The following is a 21,570-nucleotide window of genomic DNA, read 5'->3' as shown; positions in this document are numbered from 1 at the left end:
AGTATATTTTTACTGACAGAAGAAACTTAATTTCTTGCTACCTTGAATTATTTTATATGGTGATTATGGCTATTGAGAGGTACATAAGACTATCATTTAAACCATCCAATGACAGAAAGTCTTTTTTTCCTTTTCTTGTGAATCGCTCGGGAGCCTCTTTCCAGGTTCATGATACTTTTCATTGCCATCAGAATATACTACATATCTTGTTTTGTTTTGTTTGGGGGCCACAACTGAAAGTGCTCCGGGATCACTCTTAGCAGGCTCTGGGGACCATATTGAGTATCAGGGATTGAAACTGGGTTTGCTATATGCAAAGCAAACACCCTATCTGCTATACTATAGCTCCAGCCCCATTTTTTTGTTTTTGAAAAAATATGCCGTATTTTGAGTAATTATCAAAGTTGAATATTTGGAACTGGGCATGTAGTAATACAAATAGTGAATTTCCTCTGAATTCAGCAGAAGCAGTCAGTTCACTCATTAGTGTTTGTGACTTTGAAAGGCCAGGGTAGTACTGGAGCAGATGCCTAGAAGAAATGCCGAGCTTGAAGAAGATGATAGGCCTGTTTTTTATTCCAGTGTAGTACTTCTAATGCTTAACATGTTTTATTTGTAGTCTTGTTCCTTCTTCAGTTCTAATGCTGTGCCCTTGAAAGTTGCAATGGTAAATGCTGATCCATTGGGGGAAGAAATTAATGTCATGTTTAAGGTGAGCCAATTAAGATTCTTTTGGTGGTTTTGTTCATTTTGGTGCTAGGGATGAACTGTTGCTTTGGTCAAGGTTATTCTGTTTTTTAGTGGTAATTAATATTTCTTTCCTCAAACTCCATTTTCCAAATTATAACAGAAAATTGGGTTATTTAGGTTGAATAAGAAATATCACTAACTGTTCTCAAACAGATTTAGTACAAATGATACTCTGAGCTAGATATATTACATATGGCAATGCTAACGGAGCACATTGTTATTTCAGGCAGTGCCATTCAGACACTTTTTTTTTCTTTTTTGGGTCTTAACTGGCAGTGCTCAGGGGTTACTCCTGGCTGTTCATGCAGGACTTACTCCAGGTTTGTTCAGGGTATCATATGAGATGCTGAGGATCATACTCCAGCTGGCCAGGTGCAAGGCACGCACCCTACCCACTGTACTATTGCTCTGGCCTCTCAGAACCTCTCAATTTTAAAAACTTTTTTTTTCAGTTTTTAAATTTTTCATAAAGTTGTTCACAATAATTGTTTACAGTCAATATTTCAACACCAATCCCACCACCACTGCGCCTTCCCACCACCATTACTTTGAATCTTCCCACCTCCCCCCCCCCCCAGCCTGCTCTTCAGGTAGATGCCAAATAATTTTTTTTGCATTGCTTGCCATGAATAGTATGAGGTGTCACTCAGCCGTGAAAGTGGCCACACACTTCCGGAATTCTAAAATTTTCAAATAACTGGGGGCTGGAGGCATCTCTGTGGCATGCTGCTCTCCTCCCAGATGCATTTGTGAGTCTGAATCATGGCCATTAATGCGCTTAGATGGCGCCCAAAGACAGTTCTCGGGCATGACTGTCAGGGAACAGGAAGGGCGGGGAGATGCGGGGAGGTCTCAGACACTTTTTTAAAATTTATATCTTACTGTGGGAAGTGTGAGGGGTTGAGTACTGCCAAATAATTTATCATCAAAGTTCAGTATGATTGTTTTGAAGGAGTGTTGGAGAATCTCATTTAATTCAATAAGATTGATTAATGATTAATTGGGTGCTTATAAAATAGGTAGCCTGTTTTCATCCACCTTTGATATATATGTAGACCTGCCATTTGTTTTTAATTTAAAGTTAGTTTTTTTTTTGGGGGGGGAGGGTTGAACCTGGTTGTGCCCAGGGGCTATTTCTAGTTCTGTGCTCAGGAATGATTCCTGGAGTGCTCAGGGAACCATATGTAATGCTGAGATTTGAGTCAAAAGTTGCTGAAGAGGGGTCAGAGTGATAGCACAGCGAGTAGGGTGTTTGCCTTGCACACGGCAGACCCAGGCAGACCCAAGCACCATATTGCCATTTTAGAATTTTTAGCACAATTCACATGGCATGCAAATCAACTCCTAAAGTATTTGGAGACATGAAGTGGTTAAGTAGCTTTCTGTAGGCTACTGCAGAAAGATTAAAAGGCAATTCTGTTCATTGAATTTTTTATTTTCCTCCATTCCCCAGCCCTCATCTTTTATAGTATGCAATCTATTTTAAAGTTTCCTAGAAAGTTGTGGTTTTCATTTTGTTTCCTTGATTTCAAGGTTGGTGAAGATCTTCGGCAAGATATGTTAGCTTTACAGATGATAAAGATTATGGACAAGATCTGGCTGAAAGAGGGACTAGATTTGAGGATGGTTATTTTCAAATGTCTCTCTACTGGCAGAGATCGAGGTATGTCTATTATCTGTGTTTTGGTATCTTTTTCTTTTTTTCCTTTCTTGGTGAATTTAACTCAGAATGTATCTGTCCTAAGAGAATGATACTATACTATGATCTCAGTTTCTTATTTTAGTTGAGTGTTACTTCATTGATTTCATTGTTCACAGCTCAGTAGGTCATTGGAGAACCCTGGTAAATTCTGATTTGCTGTTGTTAGAAATGTCCATTAAGACTTAACAAGGACTTATGGGTCTTTTTAGCTTTTTATTTAAACTTGTTTTAAAATCAAGTTTGAGGGGCTGGAGCGATAGCACAGCGGGTAGGGCATTTGCCTTGCACGCGGCCGACCAGGGTTCTAATCCCAGCATCCCATATGGTCCCCTGAGCACCGCCAGAGGTAATTCCTGAGTGAAGAGCCAGGAGTAACCCCTGTGTATCGCCGGGTGTGACCCCAAAATAAATAAATAAATAAATAAATAAATAAATAAAATCGAGTTTGATTTTATTTATGCAAAATAAAATAATGGTTATAACTTTTTTCTATGAAGAGCAGATTTCAATCATTTTAATGTTTTTGGGCTGGAGCGATAGCACAGTGGGTAGGGCGTTTGCCTTGCACGCGGCTGACCCGGGTTCAATCCCCAGCATCCCATATGGTCCCCTGAGCACCACCAGGAGTAACTCCTGAGTGCAAAGCCAGGAATAACCCCTGTTCATCACCAGGTGAGACCCAAAAAAGTAAAAAAAAAAAAAAAAAAAAAAAAAAACCACAAATCATCTTAATTTTTTTTTCTTACCACATGTTGTATGGATAATAATTCACCCACATTATCACAGAGATATGATAATAAATGTAAGACACCTGAGTAATACATAATGTCACTTAATATTTGCTCAATAAACTGCACTCATTCTTTTATTTTTAGGGATGGGAGGAAGTTGGTGGCAAAATCTACCCAGGGCCGACCAAGCATGCTTTCTGCCACTGACTTACTTCCCTGGACACTATTATTATTATTATTCAGCAAATGTTGTATTGCTGCTGTCTCCAAATGCTATTATCTTGTGATTTTATTTTAGAGAGGAGAAAATATATGTAATTGAAAAATGCTTTAGAAAGCTTGAAGCTGTGAATGAATAACAAAGGCAATACTGTAAGGTTTTAAAGGAGGGAAAGATCACTTATGGCTGATGAGAATGTGAAATACTTCATAGATTCTGATTACATATACTTTGAAAATCACCTGAGAGATTATAAAGCTTATCTTACATAATTATCCTTCTATATTTACCATTCATCTTTTGCTTAAATTTTTGAAGGTAATTTTTCCTATCCTGAATAGCTCTGATAATTGTGTTTCTTTCTTATAGTCAGATAAATGAGAACTGACACCAATATTGTCTACTCATTGGTCTCTGTTCTTTTCATAAAACTATCATGTAATTAAATTGAATTCTTCTTCATAATGGCCCAAATTATAATCTGAGTTTCAGATTCTTCAGCCATTTATTATATGTGACTTTAAGTTACTTTATCACTTGATTCTTCTCACTGTAAATGTCTCAGTGATCCATAGTCTTTGAGAATTTATCTGGATATTGTAGAACACAGAAGAGCAAAGTCCCATATGAAACTTACTCACAAATAGAGCTAATAAGTTTTCGTCATGCTAGCTCTGATTAAACCAGCTTGTGTGCCCTGTAGTAATACAAAGCTTGCACTTGGGCTTGTTGATCTGCTCCCTGACCCCCTTCTGTAAAGTTTTTAATAAGCATATTTTATCTCCTATCTCTAGACTCAGCATCAGTTGTGAATATCACCAGATATTTCCTTGTATTGGTTTTAATTTCTCTCAGGTAGAGACCATTTCTTGCGTAGATAGCAGTAAGAACTTTTGCCTACTCCTTTCTGCAGAGTAATTTCTGTAAATGTATATTTAATTATAAAATTAGAAATCTGCCTGCATATAAAAATTTTCATTGAGGGACCAGAGCAATAGTAGAGCAGGTAGGACTTTTTTGCCTTGCACTCAACTTACCCGGGTTTGATCCCTGGGACCCCATATGGTCCTCTGAGCACCACCAGGAGTAATTCCAGAGTGCTGAGCTAGAAGTAACCCCTAAACACTGCTGAGGCACCCCCCAAAAAATATATAACATTTTGCAGATCGGAAAGGAAGAAATCAAGCTCTCACTATTCGCAGACGATATGATGCTATACCTAGAGAAACCTAAAAGCTCTAGTAAGAAACTCTTAGAAACAATTGACCTATACAGTAAAGTCGCAGGCTATAAAATCAATACCCAAAAGTCCATGGCCTTCCTATATGCAAACAATGAGACAGAGGAAAGGGACATGAAAAAAGCAATCCCATTCAAAATTGTGCCCCAGAAAATCAAATATCTTGGAATCAGCTTAACTAAAGAAGTAAAGGACCTCTACAAAGAAAACTATATAACTCTACTCCATGAAATAAAAGAGGACATGAGGAAATGGAAACATATCCCCTGCTCATGGATAGGGAGAATAAACATTGTCAAAATGGCAATACTCCCAAAAGCATTATACAGATTTAATGCGATCCCTATAGGGATACCCATGGCATTCTTCAAAGAAGCGGAGCAAGCAATCCTGAAATTTATATGGAACAATAAATGCCCACGGATAGCTAAAACAATTCTTGGGAAAAAGATGATGGGAGGCATCACCCTCCCCAACCTTAAACTCTACTACAAAGCGGTAACAATTAAAACAGCATGGTACTGGAACAAAGGCAGAGCTGCAGACCAATGGAACAGGGTGGAATATCCCCACACACAACCTCAAATGTATGATCATCTAATCTTTGATAAAGGAGCAAGAGATGTGAAGTGGAGCAAGGAAAGTCTCTTTAACAAATGGTGCTGGCACAACTGGACAATCACATGCAAAAAAATGGGCTTAGAACTCGACCTGACACCATGCACAAAAGTCAGATCAAAATGGATTAAAGACCTCAACATCAGACCACAAACCATAAGGTACATTGAAGACAAGGTCGGCAAAACTCTCCAGGATATTGAAAATAAAGGTATCTTCAAAGATGACACGGAACTAAGCAATCTAGTAAAAACAGAGATCAACAAATGGGACTACATTAAACTAAAAAGCTTCTGCACCGCAAAAGATACAGTGACCAGAATACAAAGACTATCTACAGAATGGGAAAGGATATTTACACAATACCCATCAGATAAGGGGTTGATATCAAGAGTATATAAAGCACTGGTTGAACTCTACAAGAAGAAAACATCCAACCCCATCAAAAAATGGGGCGAAGAAATGAACAGAAACTTTACCAAGGAAGAGATACGAATGGCCAAAAGGCACATGAAAAAGTGCTCTACATCACTAGTCGTCAGAGAGATGCAGATCAAAACAACCATGAGATACCACCTCACACCACAGAGACTAGCACACATCCAAAAGAACAAAAGCAACCGCTGTTGGAGAGGATGTGGGCAGAAAGGGACCTTCTACACTGCTGGTGGGAATGCCGGCTAGTTCAGCCCTTTTGGAAAACAGTATGGACGATTCTCAAAAAACTAGAGGTTGAGCTCCCATTTGACCCAGCAATACCACTGCTGGGAATATATCCCAGAAAAGCCAAAAAGTATAGTCGAAGTGACATATGCACGTATATGTTCACCGCAGCACTGTTTACAATAGCCAGAATCTGGAAAAAACCCGAGTGCCCTAGAACAGATGACTGGTTGAAGAAACTCTGGTACATCTATACAATGGAATACTATGCAGCTGTTAGAAAAAATGAGGTCATGACGTTTGCATATAAGTGGATCAACATGGAAAGTATCATGCTAAGTGAAATGAGTCAGAAAGAGAGAGACAAACATAGAAAGATTGCACTCATCTGTGGAATATAGAATAATAGACTATAAGACTAACGCCCAAGAATAGTAGAAATAAGTACCAGGAGAAGGTTTCCATGGCTTGGAGGCTGGTCTCTCATTCTGGGTAACTCAGGGAAGGGACCACCAAGTAAAATGTGGTTGGAGGTCATGTGGGGGAAGGGTGAGGCGGGTGGAATACAGACTAGAGACTGAACACAATGGCCACTCAACACCTCTATTGCAAACCACAACACCTAATCAGAGAGAGAAAACAAAAGGGAATTCCCTGCCATAGTGGCAGGGTGGGGTGGGGGGAGATGGGTCTGGGGAGGGGGGGAGGGATGTTGGGTTTACGGGTGGTGGAGAATGGGCACTGGTGAAGGGATGGGTTATTGAACTTTGTATGGGGGAAGCATGTGCACAAAGATGTATGGATCTGTAACTGTAACCTCACGATGACTCTCTAATTAAAAATAAACTAATAAAAAAAAAATAAATGTCATTGAATTAAGTAGATTGCCACTGTAGCTAGATATAATCAAAACAACAGTAAAGGATCCAAATGACTTCACTCTTGTCAGATGCAGCAAAGGGGTTTTAGGGGGAATATAAAGAAAAAAAATGACTTGTAGCGGGGCTGGAGCGATAGCACAGCAGGTAGAGCGTTTGCCTTGCACTCGGCCGACCCTTGTTCGAATCCCAGCATCCCATATGGTCTCCTGAGCACTGCCAGGAGTAATTCCTGAGTGCAGAGCCAGGAGTAACCCCTGTGCATCACCAGGTGTGACCCAAAAAGCTTAAAAAAAAAAAAATGATTTGCCCAGGGACCAGAGAGAGAGTGTATAGCAGGTACGGTGAATGCCTTGTACACTGCTGACCTGAATTCTATCCCTGGAACCCCATTTGGTCTCCTGAGCACTGTTTTATGGGACACACACACAAAAGCCAAATACCCCAAAACGGGAAAATCTTGCCCATCTTTGTGTTGACATTTCACTTAGGGAGATAAAACTATGTGAGAATTAAGTAATCAAAGGACAACCATAACTTGTTTTATCTTGCATCTGGCTAGAGAAGGTTTTTATGATAAAATAGGATGGCGTGTATCTCATGCCTGAGATCAGTATCTTATCCTCGAGGTAAGACAGGGCCACATGTAATGTTGACAATCTACAGAAAATCTCATATAGTCAGATTTAACTTTTATTTATTGGGCACTTTAGAAAAGCAGAAAAATTAATTTGATCATTTTTTCTAACATGAACTGCCATATTTTTAAGTGCAATCACATTTTTAAATACAATCACTAGCTGATGTCATATCAAAGTTTGAAAACAGTTTTGTAAAGACTGTCTTTTGAGAGACATTTTCACATGGCTTAATGTTTTATTGTTCAAGGCATGGTGGAGCTTGTTCCTGCTTCAGATACCCTCAGGAAAATCCAAGTGGAATATGGTGTGACGGGATCCTTTAAAGATAAGCCCCTGGCAGAGTGGCTGAGGAAATATAATCCCTCTGAAGAGGAATATGAAAAGGTGATTATCAAGTCTCCATTCTAAATGATTCTGTCAGAAATACCTTGCATAAGCTTTATGTGTTTTGACTTTCAGGCCCATCACCAGTGTCAACTACCCTTCACCAGTGTTCCAAGCTGCCTCCCCTACCCTCCAGCCCCTGCTGAAAATTGTCATCTAGACAGGCACCTTTTTAGGTTCTGTTGTTGAGATTTGGGTCTCATGATTTCAGTGTTGCTGACTCTGGATATTTAGCTCTGTCATTCCTTAGCACCACCGATGTACCTGAATCCCCTTGACCCTTGCTCCTGTTACTTCTTATCTGTCTCTTCTTCCTCTCCCCTGTTCCTTTCTCCTCCCTATACTCTGGGGTCAAAGGTGGTCTAGGCATCATCTCCTGTTGGAGTCCCTCGTCCAGTTATTCTAAATACTGCATATCATCCTGCGATATCATCCTGTGTTTATCTTTCATCTCTGGCTGGCTTCTTTTAACATGACATCTTCCAGTACCATCCATGTTGCAGCAAATTGCATGATTCTATCATTCCTTACAGCTGCGAATACAGGTGTGTTCCATTGTGTAAATTTATCACATCGTCATCATCCACTTATCTGTCATTGGTTACTCCAAATTTTTAAAGCAATTTTTCTCCAAGTAACAGAAGGAATATGCAACAGAGTACAAAAATTTAGGTGAAGTCAGTGCTGTTTACCACAAAAACATATACTTAGAGGTCTGGAAAACAGATTTTTCACAAAGTAATATATTTCACAAAGGCCTTGGGAAAAGTTATAGAAAAGAAGAGCCTGGGGAGGTAGCTCAGAGGGCGGGAGCGCATCTTCTCATACGTGAGGCTCAAGTTTGATCTGCCCGCAGCACCACGAGGCATGGTCCTGGTGACCCTCAACACTGCTTGGCACCGCCAGGCTGGCGTATCGAGTTACCTGGCCTACAGAGCTAGGTGGCCCGCGCTCTACGGGACATCAGTCCAGTCTTCCTGAGACTTCTTGGATGCATGTTCCCCCCTCCCCCCCAAACCTAAATAAGTTATGGAAATAAGAGCGGCTTTGTAATGTGGTGGTTAAAAGCCAGGTAATGGGTCCAAATCTTGGCTCAGTTACAGACCGCAGGTCACTCAGTAGCTCAATCTCCCTCACCCCTTTGGCAAATTATTTGGCCCTTTTTTGTGTGCCTCATTGCCCTTTGCTGCTGAACATTACAGTGTCCATATTGTGATGTTCTGTACTGTGGTTGTAAAGCAGCAGCACGAGTGTGAGAATTAAATGGCATATAAAAAGTGCTACTTAAAATGTTATATATTGACATTATTGGGACATTATTGGTGCATCAGTATTTTATCCTCTGGAGTTCTATTAGAGGGAAGGGACAGCTCTTGGGGGATGAGACCTAACATGGTCATATCTAGGTCTAAGAAAGATGCAGAAACATTTTCAGAGGTCATTTTGGAAGATTCAGGTTTTAAAATATTTGTTCTTTGTGTTTTGGGGAGGTTTGGAGCAGAAGGCGGAGGGATTGGACAGTGCAGAGGGCTTACTTCTGGCTCGGTGCTCAGGGGTCAGTCCTGACCGCTAGAGGAGATCTAACTAGGGTCGGCTACATGCAAACCAAGTGCCTGAGCCCCTGAAATATCTTTCCAGTCCAAGAAGATGTTTATCTCAAATTATTGTCACATCACACTTATAGATACTTGCAACTACTCCCCTTGATCTAAGCAACAAGGTAGAAGAGTTTTGTGTTTTCTGGGTCTTTTCAATTTTTTTCAGTTTTTTGTTCATTTGGGAGCCACATCTTGCAGTTCTCAGGGCTGCTCTTGGCTCTGTGCTTGGGGACCCCTCCAGCAGGTGCTGGGAACACCATTAGGTGTCAGGGGTCAAAGCTGGACCTCCCACATGCAGCCCTTGGAGCACTGTCTCCTCCCTTTCACATCACTCTTACAGAAGGCAGTGCTGCTGAGACCTGAACTTGGTTCTTAATAATAGAGTAACGTTGACTCATGGTTTGGGATGAATTGTTCAACAAAGTAACTGTCAAATAACATACATTGATTTTTTATGTATTTGGCCCTTTTACCTGCTTTCCTAAGTTAAGAGTGAATATTAAAAGATGGAGTCACGTTGCCTGAGCCTCAAACTTGACTATCACATCACATTTATGTTCTGTTGCACACTAACCTGTTTGTTTCTCTATTTTTTCTTTTCTTTTTTGCTTTTTGGGTCACACCCGGTGATGCTCAGGGGTTGCTCCTGGCTCTGCACTCAGGAATTACTCCTGGCAGTGCTCAAGGGACCATAGGGACCATATGGGATGCCGGGGATTGAACTTGGGTTGGCCGCGTGCAAGGCAAACGCCCTCCTCGCTGTGCTATCGCTCCGGCCCCTGCTTGTTTCTTTAATATGTAAAATGGGAATAATAAGGGTACCAACATCATTTGTTGTGAGATTTTTTTTTTTTTGAGGGAGACCACACCGGATGGTGCTCAGGGCTAATCACAGCTCTGCACTCAGTAATCACTCCCAGTGGAACCTGGGAGACCAAGTGTGGTGACCATATGTGATCAGGACTAGGATGGCCACATGCAGGGCAAGCACCCTCCCTGCTATACCATTGCTCTGACCCTGCTGTGAGGTTTTATTTTTTAATGAGTTGATACATACACCCCCCCACACACACACACACACATTTGTGTATGGAGAGTGATGTCTAATTTGTGATGAGTGCTGTGTAGACATTTGCTATTATAATGCTTAAGTAATATTTTGAGGCCATTATGAATGAAAAGGCTTCCAGTCTTGAGAAACTTGTAGAGATGTGTAAGGAGTCTCTAAGGGGGGAACAGAATACATGAATTGTATACTGCATACTTGAAGCTGAGTTTCTTATACCTTTCCTCCCGGCCACCCCTCCAGAAATATTTAAATTTATTCAGTTTAATGTTTTTCTCTATATTACCATTTGAGGTCATCACAGAGCCTCTGAGAAACAGGGGTCCTTAGAGATAATACCTGAAAGCTATTTAAAGGCTACCTGTGGGTCTGGAGGGATAGTACAACAGGCAGGGTGCTTTCCTTGCACGCAGTACCCATATGTTCTCCTGCGCTGTGCCTGAGCACAGAGCCACGAGTCAACCCAGAGCACCACAAGGTATAGCCCCCCCACCAAAAAAAAACACACCAAAAGCAAAACAAGTGAAAAAGGCTGCCTAAACTTAATAGGACCTGCACAATCCCTTCCTGGTAGAGACTAGAGAGAAGGAACAATGTGGCCACCTTTAGAATGGGTTCTTCATTACTGAAATTAAACAATATTGACTTTATTACAAAACCTTCATAGCTTTTGAGAATAATGATTGCAATAGTGTTTTCAGAAAATGTTGAATTAAAGTTTTATTTTTATAAACTCTGCCTCCTTTAGACAATTTTTCTAAAAATTTTTATGTTTTGTATTACAGGCATCTGAGAATTTTATCTATTCTTGTGCTGGGTGCTGTGTAGCCACCTATGTTTTAGGCATCTGTGATCGACACAATGACAATATCATGCTTCGAAGCACAGGACACATGTTCCACATTGACTTTGGGAAGTTTTTGGGCCATGCACAGATGTTTGGTAGCTTCAAAAGGTACTAATATTCATACCCACAAGAAATGACTTTATCATGAGGCAAACAAGAACAAGATCATGCATGACTTTGGTTGAAATTATTTAAAGCATTTTATCTGAATGGTACCTGTCCCGTTTGTAAAATAACAGTGTGCACAGTCTTTTTTGTATATGGTTATACCTGTTCTGCATCTCTGTGTGTGTTGAGAAAAGCATTTTATTGAAATAATAAGATTATGATTGCTTTCTGTTAAAAAAAAGTGGATTTTTAAGAATTATGCTAATTCAGAACTGTTTGATCTTAAACTTCTTTACTGGAAATTGCTATAGCTAAGGTAGCTTGATTTGATAACTGTGTAAGGCAATAAAATTATTTTAATATTTTTTGTGACAGTAGTTTGTATGATTTTCTTTTTAACTAGGGATCGGGCTCCATTCGTACTGACCTCTGATATGGCATACGTCATCAATGGGGGTGAAAAGCCTACCATTCGTTTCCAGTTGTTTGTCGACCTCTGCTGTCAGGCCTACAACTTGATAAGAAAACAGACAAACCTCTTTCTTAACCTCCTTTCACTGGTAAGCATATTCTTTAAAAAAAAAAAAAACACTTAATTTTATTAATTAATGCTTCTGTTTCAACTTCTTTGTTTGGGGGTCATCCCTAGCGGTATTTGCAGACCTCAAGGTGCACGTAACCAAACCTGTGTGCCAGTTATGTGTTCTGACTCCCTGAACTCTCTCTCCAGCCTGTGTTTCACTTTTTATCTTTGTTTTTTTCTTTTTGTGTGATGCACAGGGGTTATTCCTGGCTCTGCACTCAGGAGTCACTCCTGGCGGTGCTCAGGGGACCATATGAGATGCTGGGAATTGAACCCGAGCCTGCCGCGTACAAGGCAAACACCCTGCCTGCTCTGCTATTGCTCCAGCCCCCTGTGTTTCACTTTTTTTTTTTTTTTTTTTTTTTGCTTTTTGGGTCTCACCTGGCGATGCACAGGGGTTACTCCTGGCTTTTGCACTCAGGAGGTACTCCTGGCGGTGCTCAGGGGACCATATGGGATGCTGGGGATCAAACCCGGGTTGGCCGCGTTCAAGGCAAACACCCTACCCGTTGTGCTATCGCTCCAGCCCCTGTGTTTCACTTTTTTAAGGGTTATCTTCTTTTTTTTTTTTAAAGGGGTATCTTCTGATTCAGAGATAAAATTGACTATAATTTCAGATGCAGATAAATTACTACTGAGTTATTTAAAAAGTTGTGATGTGAAAAGTGCCAGACTTAATAATCTTTATGTCACTAGAATAGTTTGCCTGGGTATGCGGTATTAGAGTAAGTAAAAAAGGTTCCGAGGGGGTCACATGGATGCTGGTCAGTGGTTTTAGTCTTAATCTTGGTGTGTTTAGATTGTGACCGTTTGTTCAACTGTCCACTTAAGATGTGCTTATCTGTGCTTACCTGAGTGTGTATTAAGCAAGATGTGAAAATGAGGTTCAGAGAGATCGCTCAGAGTATAGTGTGCATACTCGTTGGACAAGGGGCCCTAGGTCCAGGTGATCCTGTGACCCATGCGGTTGCCCAAACAACCCCACGCATTGCTGAGTGTGACCCGAATACCAGAGAGGTCAAGCCAAAGCCATCATTGGTTTTTGAAAATTCATGGAAAAAGGAGGAATGAAAACCAGGTGAAAGGTCTGGTTCACAGCTTAGTCCTTAAACTGGTTTTATGACTTTTTGCAATTGATTTCCTTGACTTTGATTTTATCATTCATTGGATCACGTAAAAAAAATAATTAGGCGCATATGCTGATGCCTGAGCCCATGTGCTGCTTGGGCCTGTGTGGCCGAGCACATGTGGTGCCTGAGCACATGTGTCACCCGCATCTCCGTCTTGAGATGTGTACTTTCATGCCTTCCTGTCTAATGCTGGGATGTGTGTAGGGGCTTTCTCTGCCCTTGGAGAAGTCTGCGTTCTCTCTTGAGCATGTTATTTCCACTCTCTCCCATTTTCTCTCCCTCCTTCCCTTCAGAACCTCCAAATAAAATCTGTTTTTCTTCCAAAAAAAAAAAATTTAAATAAACAACTCTAAAACTTTTCACAAGCTCTTCAAAACTGTTAACTGTTTTTGTTTTAATTCTTAGTTCTGATTACTTGGCCATCTTTTAGGGGAGAAGTAACGGTTAGAGCTTAAGAAATTTTGTAACTCAGACATGCTTTCGCTGTCTATAGATGATTCCTTCAGGATTACCAGAACTTACAAGTATTCAAGATTTGAAATATGTTAGAGATGCCCTTCAGCCACAAACTACAGATGCAGAAGCTACAATTTTCTTTACCAGGTAAGGCATATTTTAATATATTAGAGAAATTATATTACCTTTCCTTATTTCAAATAAATGCCATGTGACAGAATTTTGATTATAGGAAAAAGTGACAGCCCTCTATTTACTAATATTGTGTCACAAAATTTATATATTGAATAAATATACTTATAGCAGCACATTTTAAAACACATTTGTCTCAAAATGTAATCTCAAGATTTAGTAGATATTTCAATTATAAGCATCTCATTCACAAACTGTTTCTGTAAAATGTGTCTTTTACAGGGCCAACTACAAAAATTTTCTTCCCCTAAAATATGTACTAATCAGTTTTTTTTATCACACAATCACAATCACAATATCCCGTTAATCACCGATTTCTCGGGCGGACTCAGTAACATCTCATTTCGTCCTTTCCCTGAGATCTTAGAAGTCTATTTCAACTCGGCCCTCCCAATGATGTTGCACTGGGGGCTCTTCAGGGTCAGGGAAATGAGATCCAGCTTGTTACTGGATTTTGCATATGAATACACCATGGGAAGCTTGCAAGGCTGTCCCATGGGGGCAGGAAACTCTCAGAAGATTGCCAGTTTCTCCCAGAGGGAGAAGTAGGCTAAAGATATGGGCCTCGCACTTCTGAGAGCTTGCTTTTAAGTCTCTCTCTGGATGTTGGCCATTGATGGAATCACACACACCTGGTTTCCTCTGCCGGTACCTTCATGTATGAAGCCTGTTCGAACGTGTAGAGAGGAGCCTCCAGCATGGCTGCAGCTAGGTTCTGGTGGTCTTCGGCCGAGGGGAGCTCTGCTCAGGGTGGGGAGGGAAGCTGGAGCCCATCCCCTCCAAGGCGTGGGGGCAAGATAATAATTTTAGGTGCTTAAAACATCAAACAGCAGGGGAAGGCCAGAGAGCTGGAAAAATAGTACAGTGGGTAAGGCACTTGCATTTTTTTGTGGTTTATCCTGGTTTGAAACCTCCCACTGTGAATGGTCCTTGAGCATCACTGGGTATGGTCCCAAAACTAATTAAAAGAGAAAAACAAGATGGGACACTGCTCTATTACTATATAGTAAATTATTATTATTATAAGTAATATTTAAAATGCATATACAAAAGGTTGGCCTTTCAATTAGTCTTTTTTGTTTTAGAAACAAAGGTATTTGTTTTAGATCTTCTGGCAAAAATATCCTAAAAGTTTAGTGACTAGCTTGGCTACTCCATCATTGTAATGGCAAAATAGGGCCAATATTTGAGCCAATACTTTTTCTCTCTTTTTTTCTTTTTTCTTGACTTAACTCCTGTTGGTGGGGAACAGTCATAAAACATTGAACAGAACTTGCCTAGTCTCAGCTGGGCTGAATTGAATCGAAGGAAGTCGACTTGTATAAGTTTGCAAACTAATCCTGATAATTTTGGTGTTGATGAGCTTTATTTGGATTTTCAGAAGAGATTCCTTGGCTCCCCTCGGCAAAACTGCATTGCAGGCATATGTTAGTCAGGACTACCATAACAAAATACCATAGACAGATTGCCTTAAACAACGGAAACTAATTTTCTCAGATCTGGAGGCTGGAAAGTCCAAGCAGTGCTGAGTCCCTTTCTGGTGAGAGCGCAGCTTGCAAACAGGTCTCTCCCCGCTCTCACCACACGTGCCGGTGGGGAGGGAGAGAGGAGGTAAGCCTGAGCTCTCCAGTCTCTCGCAAGGACACTGATCCTGTTGGACCTAGGCTTGGCCTCCATAAAAGCCCCATAATCGGCGTCTTAACACGGCAATTGGTGGAGAGAAGGCTGTGTAAGCAGTTCATCCAATAACAAGGCAAAAATAAAAAAGTGAGGTTCTTATTTCTCTTTTGTGGGGAAGAGTCTGGGAGGTTTCAGGCCATACCCAGCTGTGCCTCGAGTTTACTCTGGGCTCTGAGCTTCGGGATCACTCCTGATGGGACGGGATGCAATACGGATGCCTTGGCTCCGTGCAAGGCAAGTGCCTTAACCTGTACTGTCTCCTTGGCACATTTCTTCTCTCTTTAAAATTTTTCTTTGTCGTTTACTTTTTTAAAAAAATTGTTATTGAGGTCCTGGGATTTACAGTACTGTTTATACTTTTCAGGCATTCATCATTCCAATACCAGATCTAGTTCTAGAGCCTCTTCCCCCTCCCCCCACCAGGGTCTCTCGGCCCCCTCCCAGCCCCACTCCAACAGGTCAGTTCTGTAGACAAAATCCCCAGTTCTGTGACTAGGACCATTTATTGTTGGTTTTTTTTTTTTTTTTTTTTTGCTGTGTTCCTTTTATATCCCACAGATGGGAAAGAAATCCTTTTTTCTTTTTCTTTTTTGTGGAGGTGGTGATACCTGCACACATATGGTTGATAAAACTAAACTCCCAAAATTCCACAAAATTGTAAGTTAATAAGTTTGTAAAGTGTTTTTCAGAAGTTATCTTTTTTATAGACATGAATTAAATAAAATTATAAATAATTTTAAGTGTTTTATTCTGGGGGTTATTTTTGTTTGGTTGGTTTTGGTTTGTTTGAGTCACACCTGACAGAGCTCTTGCTCTTAGGGATCACTCCTGGCGGGGCCTCAGGGCCCATATGGCTTGTCTGTGTGCACGGCAAATGCTTTTCCTGCTAGACTGTCTCTTGGCCCAAGTTTTTTGTTCTTAGGGGTCCACTCCAGACAGCGTTTGGACCAGTAGCTTTTTCCTTTCCTCTCCCTTCACCATCTCTCCCCTCTGCTCTCTCCTTTCCCTCCTTTTTCTTTTTTTTTCTCTCCCATTTTCCTGGGGGTGGTAGAAGGGGACACTCGGACTATACCCAGCAGTGCTGAGGGCTAGGAATTGAACTCATGCTAGACATGTGCAGTATTACCTGAGCTTTTATCTCATATTTTTACTTCACTTTTTAAATTCCTTAGCTCTTTGTGGGTTCTTTAACCCTGTTTCTTTTGCTTGTCTAAAATATTTTATCCTCATCTTCCTTCCAAATTTATCCCCACCAACCTCCCCATCAAAATGCCAGTTAAAAGGGCCCAGGAGATAGCTCAAAAGACACATTTGCATGCAGGACACCTGAGATCCATCCCTGGCTGTAAATAACCTCAGAACTCAGAGTACCAACTCAGTCAAATTTTGCATATTTAAGGAAGGAATCTGGTAACTAGTTTGCTGTTGTGTTTGTTGCTATTGTTATACTGAGTTGGTTTGATTTTTGAGCAACAAAACAAGGATAGTTTTGTTGCTGCTGCTGTTGTTATTTTGCATTGGTTTGTTTCGTTTTGGGTTTTCAACCACACCTGGCAATGTTCAGGTGCTATTCTTGGCTCTATGCTCAGAAATGACTCCTAGAGGGGCTCAGAGGACCATTTGTGGTGCAGGGATCTTACTGGGGTTTGCAGCATGTAAGGCAAGTGCCTTAACCATTGTATTCTCTCTAGTCCTGTTTGAATTACTTCAGATGCTTTCTTTTCTACCTGTTATCATCTAGCTTGTTAATTACTGGGGATAAAATTATAAATCATCTTGTTGGCTTTATACTAATCCATCATTGCACTCAAGGAAAACGAGCATCATTTCTTGAAAAGATAATGGGATGGAGCAGAACAGGCTACATTTTTGTTTTTTATTTTTTTATTTTTTGGGTCACACACAGCAATATAGCCCCACAGGCTATATTTTTGGAATGAAATCTTTTATTAAGTGAGACATTTCATCAGTTTTTTTGTTTGTTTGTTTTGCTTTTTGGGTCACACCTGGCGATGCACAGGGGTTATTCCTGGTTCATGCATTCAGGAATTACTCCTGGCAGCCCAGGTCGGCTGTGTGCAAAGCAAATGCCCTACCCACTGTGCTATTGCTCCAGCCCCAGGTTTTGTTTTTAGGTTTTGCTTTTGGGCCACATGTGGTGATGCTCAGGTTACTCCTGGCTCTGCACTCCGGATTCACTCCTGGCGGTGCCCGGGGGACCCTATGGGATGCTAGAGATTGAACCTGGGTTGCCTGTGAGCAAGGCAAATGCCCTACCTGCTGTTCCATCGCTCCAGCCCCTACAGGTTTCGGATTTAGAGAACAAACTCATACAACAAAAACAACTTACAGAATGAACTTTGTAAAAATGATACTCTGCTTTTTATTTTAAAAGTTATGAAATTGTTTTTTGTCCTCAGTTAAGACTTAATTGCATATGAACATTTACTATTAACATATGTTCTTATCATTTTGTAGGTTGATTGAGTCCAGTTTGGGAAGCATTGCCACAAAGTTTAACTTCTTCATTCACAACCTTGCTCAATTGCGTTTTTCTGGTCTTCCTTCCAATGATGAACCCATTCTTTCATTTTCACCAAAAACATTCTCCTTTAGACAAGATGGTCGAATCAAGGAAGTCTCTGTTTTCACTTACCATAAGAAATACAATCCAGATAAACATTATGTAAGTTTGTCTCTGTAATATTGTTTTCCTTTTATACTCCTTGCATTTCTAAATTTTGGGGGGGCGGTTGATATTCTAAATTTACTCTCAAATTATGACGACAGGATGATATTCTGCCATTTTATTATCTGTTTTCAGTTTATTATTAATCTCAAAGGTAAAGCTTGTTCATTGTAACAAATTCAACAAATAAAGTAGCATAAGAAGAAAAAATCTAATTTCTTGTTCTGCTTTCCACAAGTGAAATACTGTAATGTAACAAACACAGTCATGAAGTTAGTATCTGGACAAAAGCAAGACTTTTTTAGTATGTGCAACCCCAGTGTATCATATTATTAGTAACTTTTAAAAAAACTTTTTTTATTGAATGAGGGGCCAAAGGCGCCTACAGGAAATAGGACACTTGCCATGCACGCATCCAACCAGGTATGGTTTCCGGCATCTGAGCACCACCAGAATAATTGCTGAGTACAGAGCCAAGAGTAACTCCTATATGTCACTAGATATGGCCCCAAAACAACACACACACAAAACCAACTTTTTTATTTTAATTAATTGAGGTTTTGTGATTTACAACACTGTTAATGATGGTTTCTCATATACATAATTACACCCATCACCAGTGTTCCCACCTGTCTTCCTGAAGGACCCCAACACCCCTTCCTTTCATCTGCCCCCTCCCCACACTGAGTTTATTTGTTTGTTTGTTTGTTTGTCTTTTAGTCTCTATGTTCTTGGTCCACATCTAGAAGTACCAAGAGCTTACTCCTAACTCTGTTTTCCAACACTGCCAGGAGTGTGGGGAGACCATGTGTGGTGCTGGGGACTGACTCTGGTGGGCTGCATGCAAGTCAGGCGCCCTAGCCACGGTACTGTCTCCCAGCCCCTACCCTCCACTCCCCTCAGCTGTGTGTCAGTTCTCTCATTGTGTTATTAGCAGCTTTTTTATTCTTTTTTTTTTTTTTTGCTTTTTGGGTCACACCCAGCAATGCTCAGGGTTACTCCTGGCTTTGCACTCAGGAATTGCTCCTGGCAGTGCTTGGGGGACCATATGGGATGCCAGGGATCGAACCCGGGTCGGCCGCGTGCAAGGCAAACGCCCTACCCACTGTGCTATCGCTCCGGCCCCCTTTTTTATTCTTTTTTGCTGTAAATTTCCATCTTTGTACTAATTGTTTTGTTGGATAGTGCTTTCCAGTACTATTCATCTTCAAATTTTTGACATTAATAGATTTTTAGGAGTTGGAGTATAATAGAACAGCATTTTCCTTGCACACAGCCAGCCTGGGTTGGATCCCTGGCACCCCATATGATTCCCCAAGCCCCACTGGGAGTGATCTTGAGCACAGAGTCAGGAGTAAGCCTTGAGCACTGCTGAGTGTGAACCAAACACTATATAAAACAAGCAAAGATTTTCAGCAGTTACTTCAGTATTCCTTTTGTTTTAATCTGTTATTAGTAATTTGTGTTGAATATTTTATTCTATTACCTTTTATTATAAAGTGCATTTTTTTTAATTGAGTCACCATGAGAAAAGTTACAAAGCTTTCAGGTTTAAGTCTCGGTCATACAATGATCAAATACCCATCCCTTCACCAGTGCACATGTTCCACCACCAAGAACCTCAGTATATCTCCCATCCCACCCACACCCGCCTGTGTGGCTGATGATTTTCACTTTACTCTCTCTTTACTTCGATTACGTTCAATATTTCTACAGAAAATTCACTATATTATTTGGAATTTTCCCCCAAGAATCAGACCTGCAGAAAAGGCACCATATGATAATTTGTTTTCCATTGCTGTGAATGAAGAGCATATGAGGTCACGTGGCTGCTGTTGTGGCCATGTGGTTTTGGATTTTTGGTATTTTAGTAACTAAGTCCAGAGAAATTTCTGCCAGAAGTCACATCACTGCAAGCTCATACCTCTGTCTCGTGGGCTCTAAAAGATGCTGGTTGCCACGCCACCGCTGCAGATGAAAGGAAAGGTTGAGGGACAAAAACCTTTCCCCTCCTGGGGCGGCATGGGGCCATAGCTTAGTTCACAGTCTAGAGGCATTTCTGCAAGAAGCCACTGGGTTCCGAAATTAATTAGTGGACCTCCGGGATCATGGCCATTCAGGCTAACGTGCATTTTTTATCCTAATGATTTGTAATGCCACATAAATATACCAAGTTTGTAAATGTACCTGAATTTATTTCTGGTTTTTCATTGATATAGATTATTTTCTGCATCATTGCTGTTTAAAGAATTATGACTTTACAATGATTTAAAACATTTAGTAAGAATAGTTTTCTCTCAACCCATCACCATAAAAATTGCTTGCTATTGCTCTTTTACATTTGTTCTGTGTTTAATAGAAATTACTAAGTTTATGTATTTGAATGCAGCCATGTTTTCCACTAAAAATAAAATTATTCTTCACTTTGCAGTTTTTGCATAGCTCACAGTGGTTATGATCACTGTTAGAATGCAGTAAGGTGTGCAGTGACTACAGTGACTGGAGTGATAGTTCAGCAGCTACGGTGCTTTCCTTGTATGCAGCGCACCTGGGTTCAATCCCAGGCACCGTGTATGGTCCCCCGAACCCGCCAGGTGTGAACGTTGAGTTCAGAGCCAGGAGCAACCCTGAGAATCACCATGTGTGGCCCTAAAATAAAAATAAATAAATACAATTACAATTACGTACATTTCTGTTTCTTATTGCTAATTAAATGCATGTGTGTAGAGCATGGGTATAGGGGCTGAGTGATAGTCCAGCAAGGAGAGTGTTTGCTTAGCAGCTGGCTGACCAGGGTTCAATCCCTGGCATCCCTCATAGTCCCCCAAGCACCACCAGGAGTAATTCCTGAGCATCTCCAGGTGTGACCCCAAACCAGCAACATAAATAAATAAATAAATTGTGTGTGTATGTATGTATTATCAATTTAAAAGTACTTGGCCTGCTCTTAATGGTGAAGCTATAAATTTTTTTTTGTCAGGAAAGACTTTATTATAATAATAATCTAATGTGTTTGGGATATAATTTATTTTTCTTTCAGATTTATGTAGTTCGAATTTTGAGGGAAGGACAGCTTGAACCATCGTTTGTGTTCCGGACATTTGACGAGTTTCAGGAGCTTCACAATAAGCTCAGTATTATTTTCCCTCTCTGGAAGCTTCCAGGGTATGTTGCCAACCTTGTATAATAATCCATTTTGTAGGAAATCATCCTTATTATGAAGTGTAAGTCAAAAGCTTTCTGTTCGCATTTAGTAAGAGACTATAGTTCATGTGTGAATTAACTTTCCCTTGTATCACAAGGGAAAAATAAAATACTAGACATGAAAAAAAAGTTTTATTGAATGAATAAACAAATAATCAAGATCTTAAAATACGGGATTTAAAAAAATTCA

At 40.5% G+C, this 21,570-nt stretch overlaps 1 protein-coding gene and 1 pseudogene across 2 annotated transcripts in view; one reads left to right on the top strand and one right to left on the bottom strand.

The window, feature by feature from the left end:
- The window catches only part of LOC129405543 (uncharacterized), a 468,293-nt pseudogene that overhangs the window by 107,615 nt on the left and 339,108 nt on the right, over positions 1–21,570 (bottom strand).
- PIK3C2A (phosphatidylinositol-4-phosphate 3-kinase catalytic subunit type 2 alpha) overlaps positions 1–21,570 on the top strand; it is a 113,186-nt gene that overhangs the window by 82,231 nt on the left and 9,385 nt on the right. The window contains exons 21-28 of one of the 2 annotated variants that reach the window (XM_055141271.1): positions 620–712; positions 2,284–2,413; positions 7,691–7,827; positions 11,277–11,446; positions 11,850–12,006; positions 13,653–13,762; positions 17,966–18,173; positions 21,217–21,341. In XM_055141271.1, the coding sequence (XP_054997246.1) occupies positions 620–712; positions 2,284–2,413; positions 7,691–7,827; positions 11,277–11,446; positions 11,850–12,006; positions 13,653–13,762; positions 17,966–18,173; positions 21,217–21,341 (1,130 nt within the window). Of the gene's footprint in view, positions 1–619; positions 713–2,283; positions 2,414–7,690; positions 7,828–11,276; positions 11,447–11,849; positions 12,007–13,652; positions 13,763–17,965; positions 18,174–20,607; positions 21,183–21,216; positions 21,342–21,570 lie in introns of those variants that run through there. The other variant, XM_055141272.1, reaches the window with a different exon arrangement.

This window comes from Sorex araneus, chromosome 6 (assembly GCF_027595985.1).
Source record: "Sorex araneus isolate mSorAra2 chromosome 6, mSorAra2.pri, whole genome shotgun sequence".
Taxonomy (NCBI): Eukaryota; Metazoa; Chordata; class Mammalia; order Eulipotyphla; family Soricidae; genus Sorex; species Sorex araneus.
Note: the sequence above shows the minus strand (reverse complement) of the source record. Positions and strands in the feature narration are given on the sequence as shown.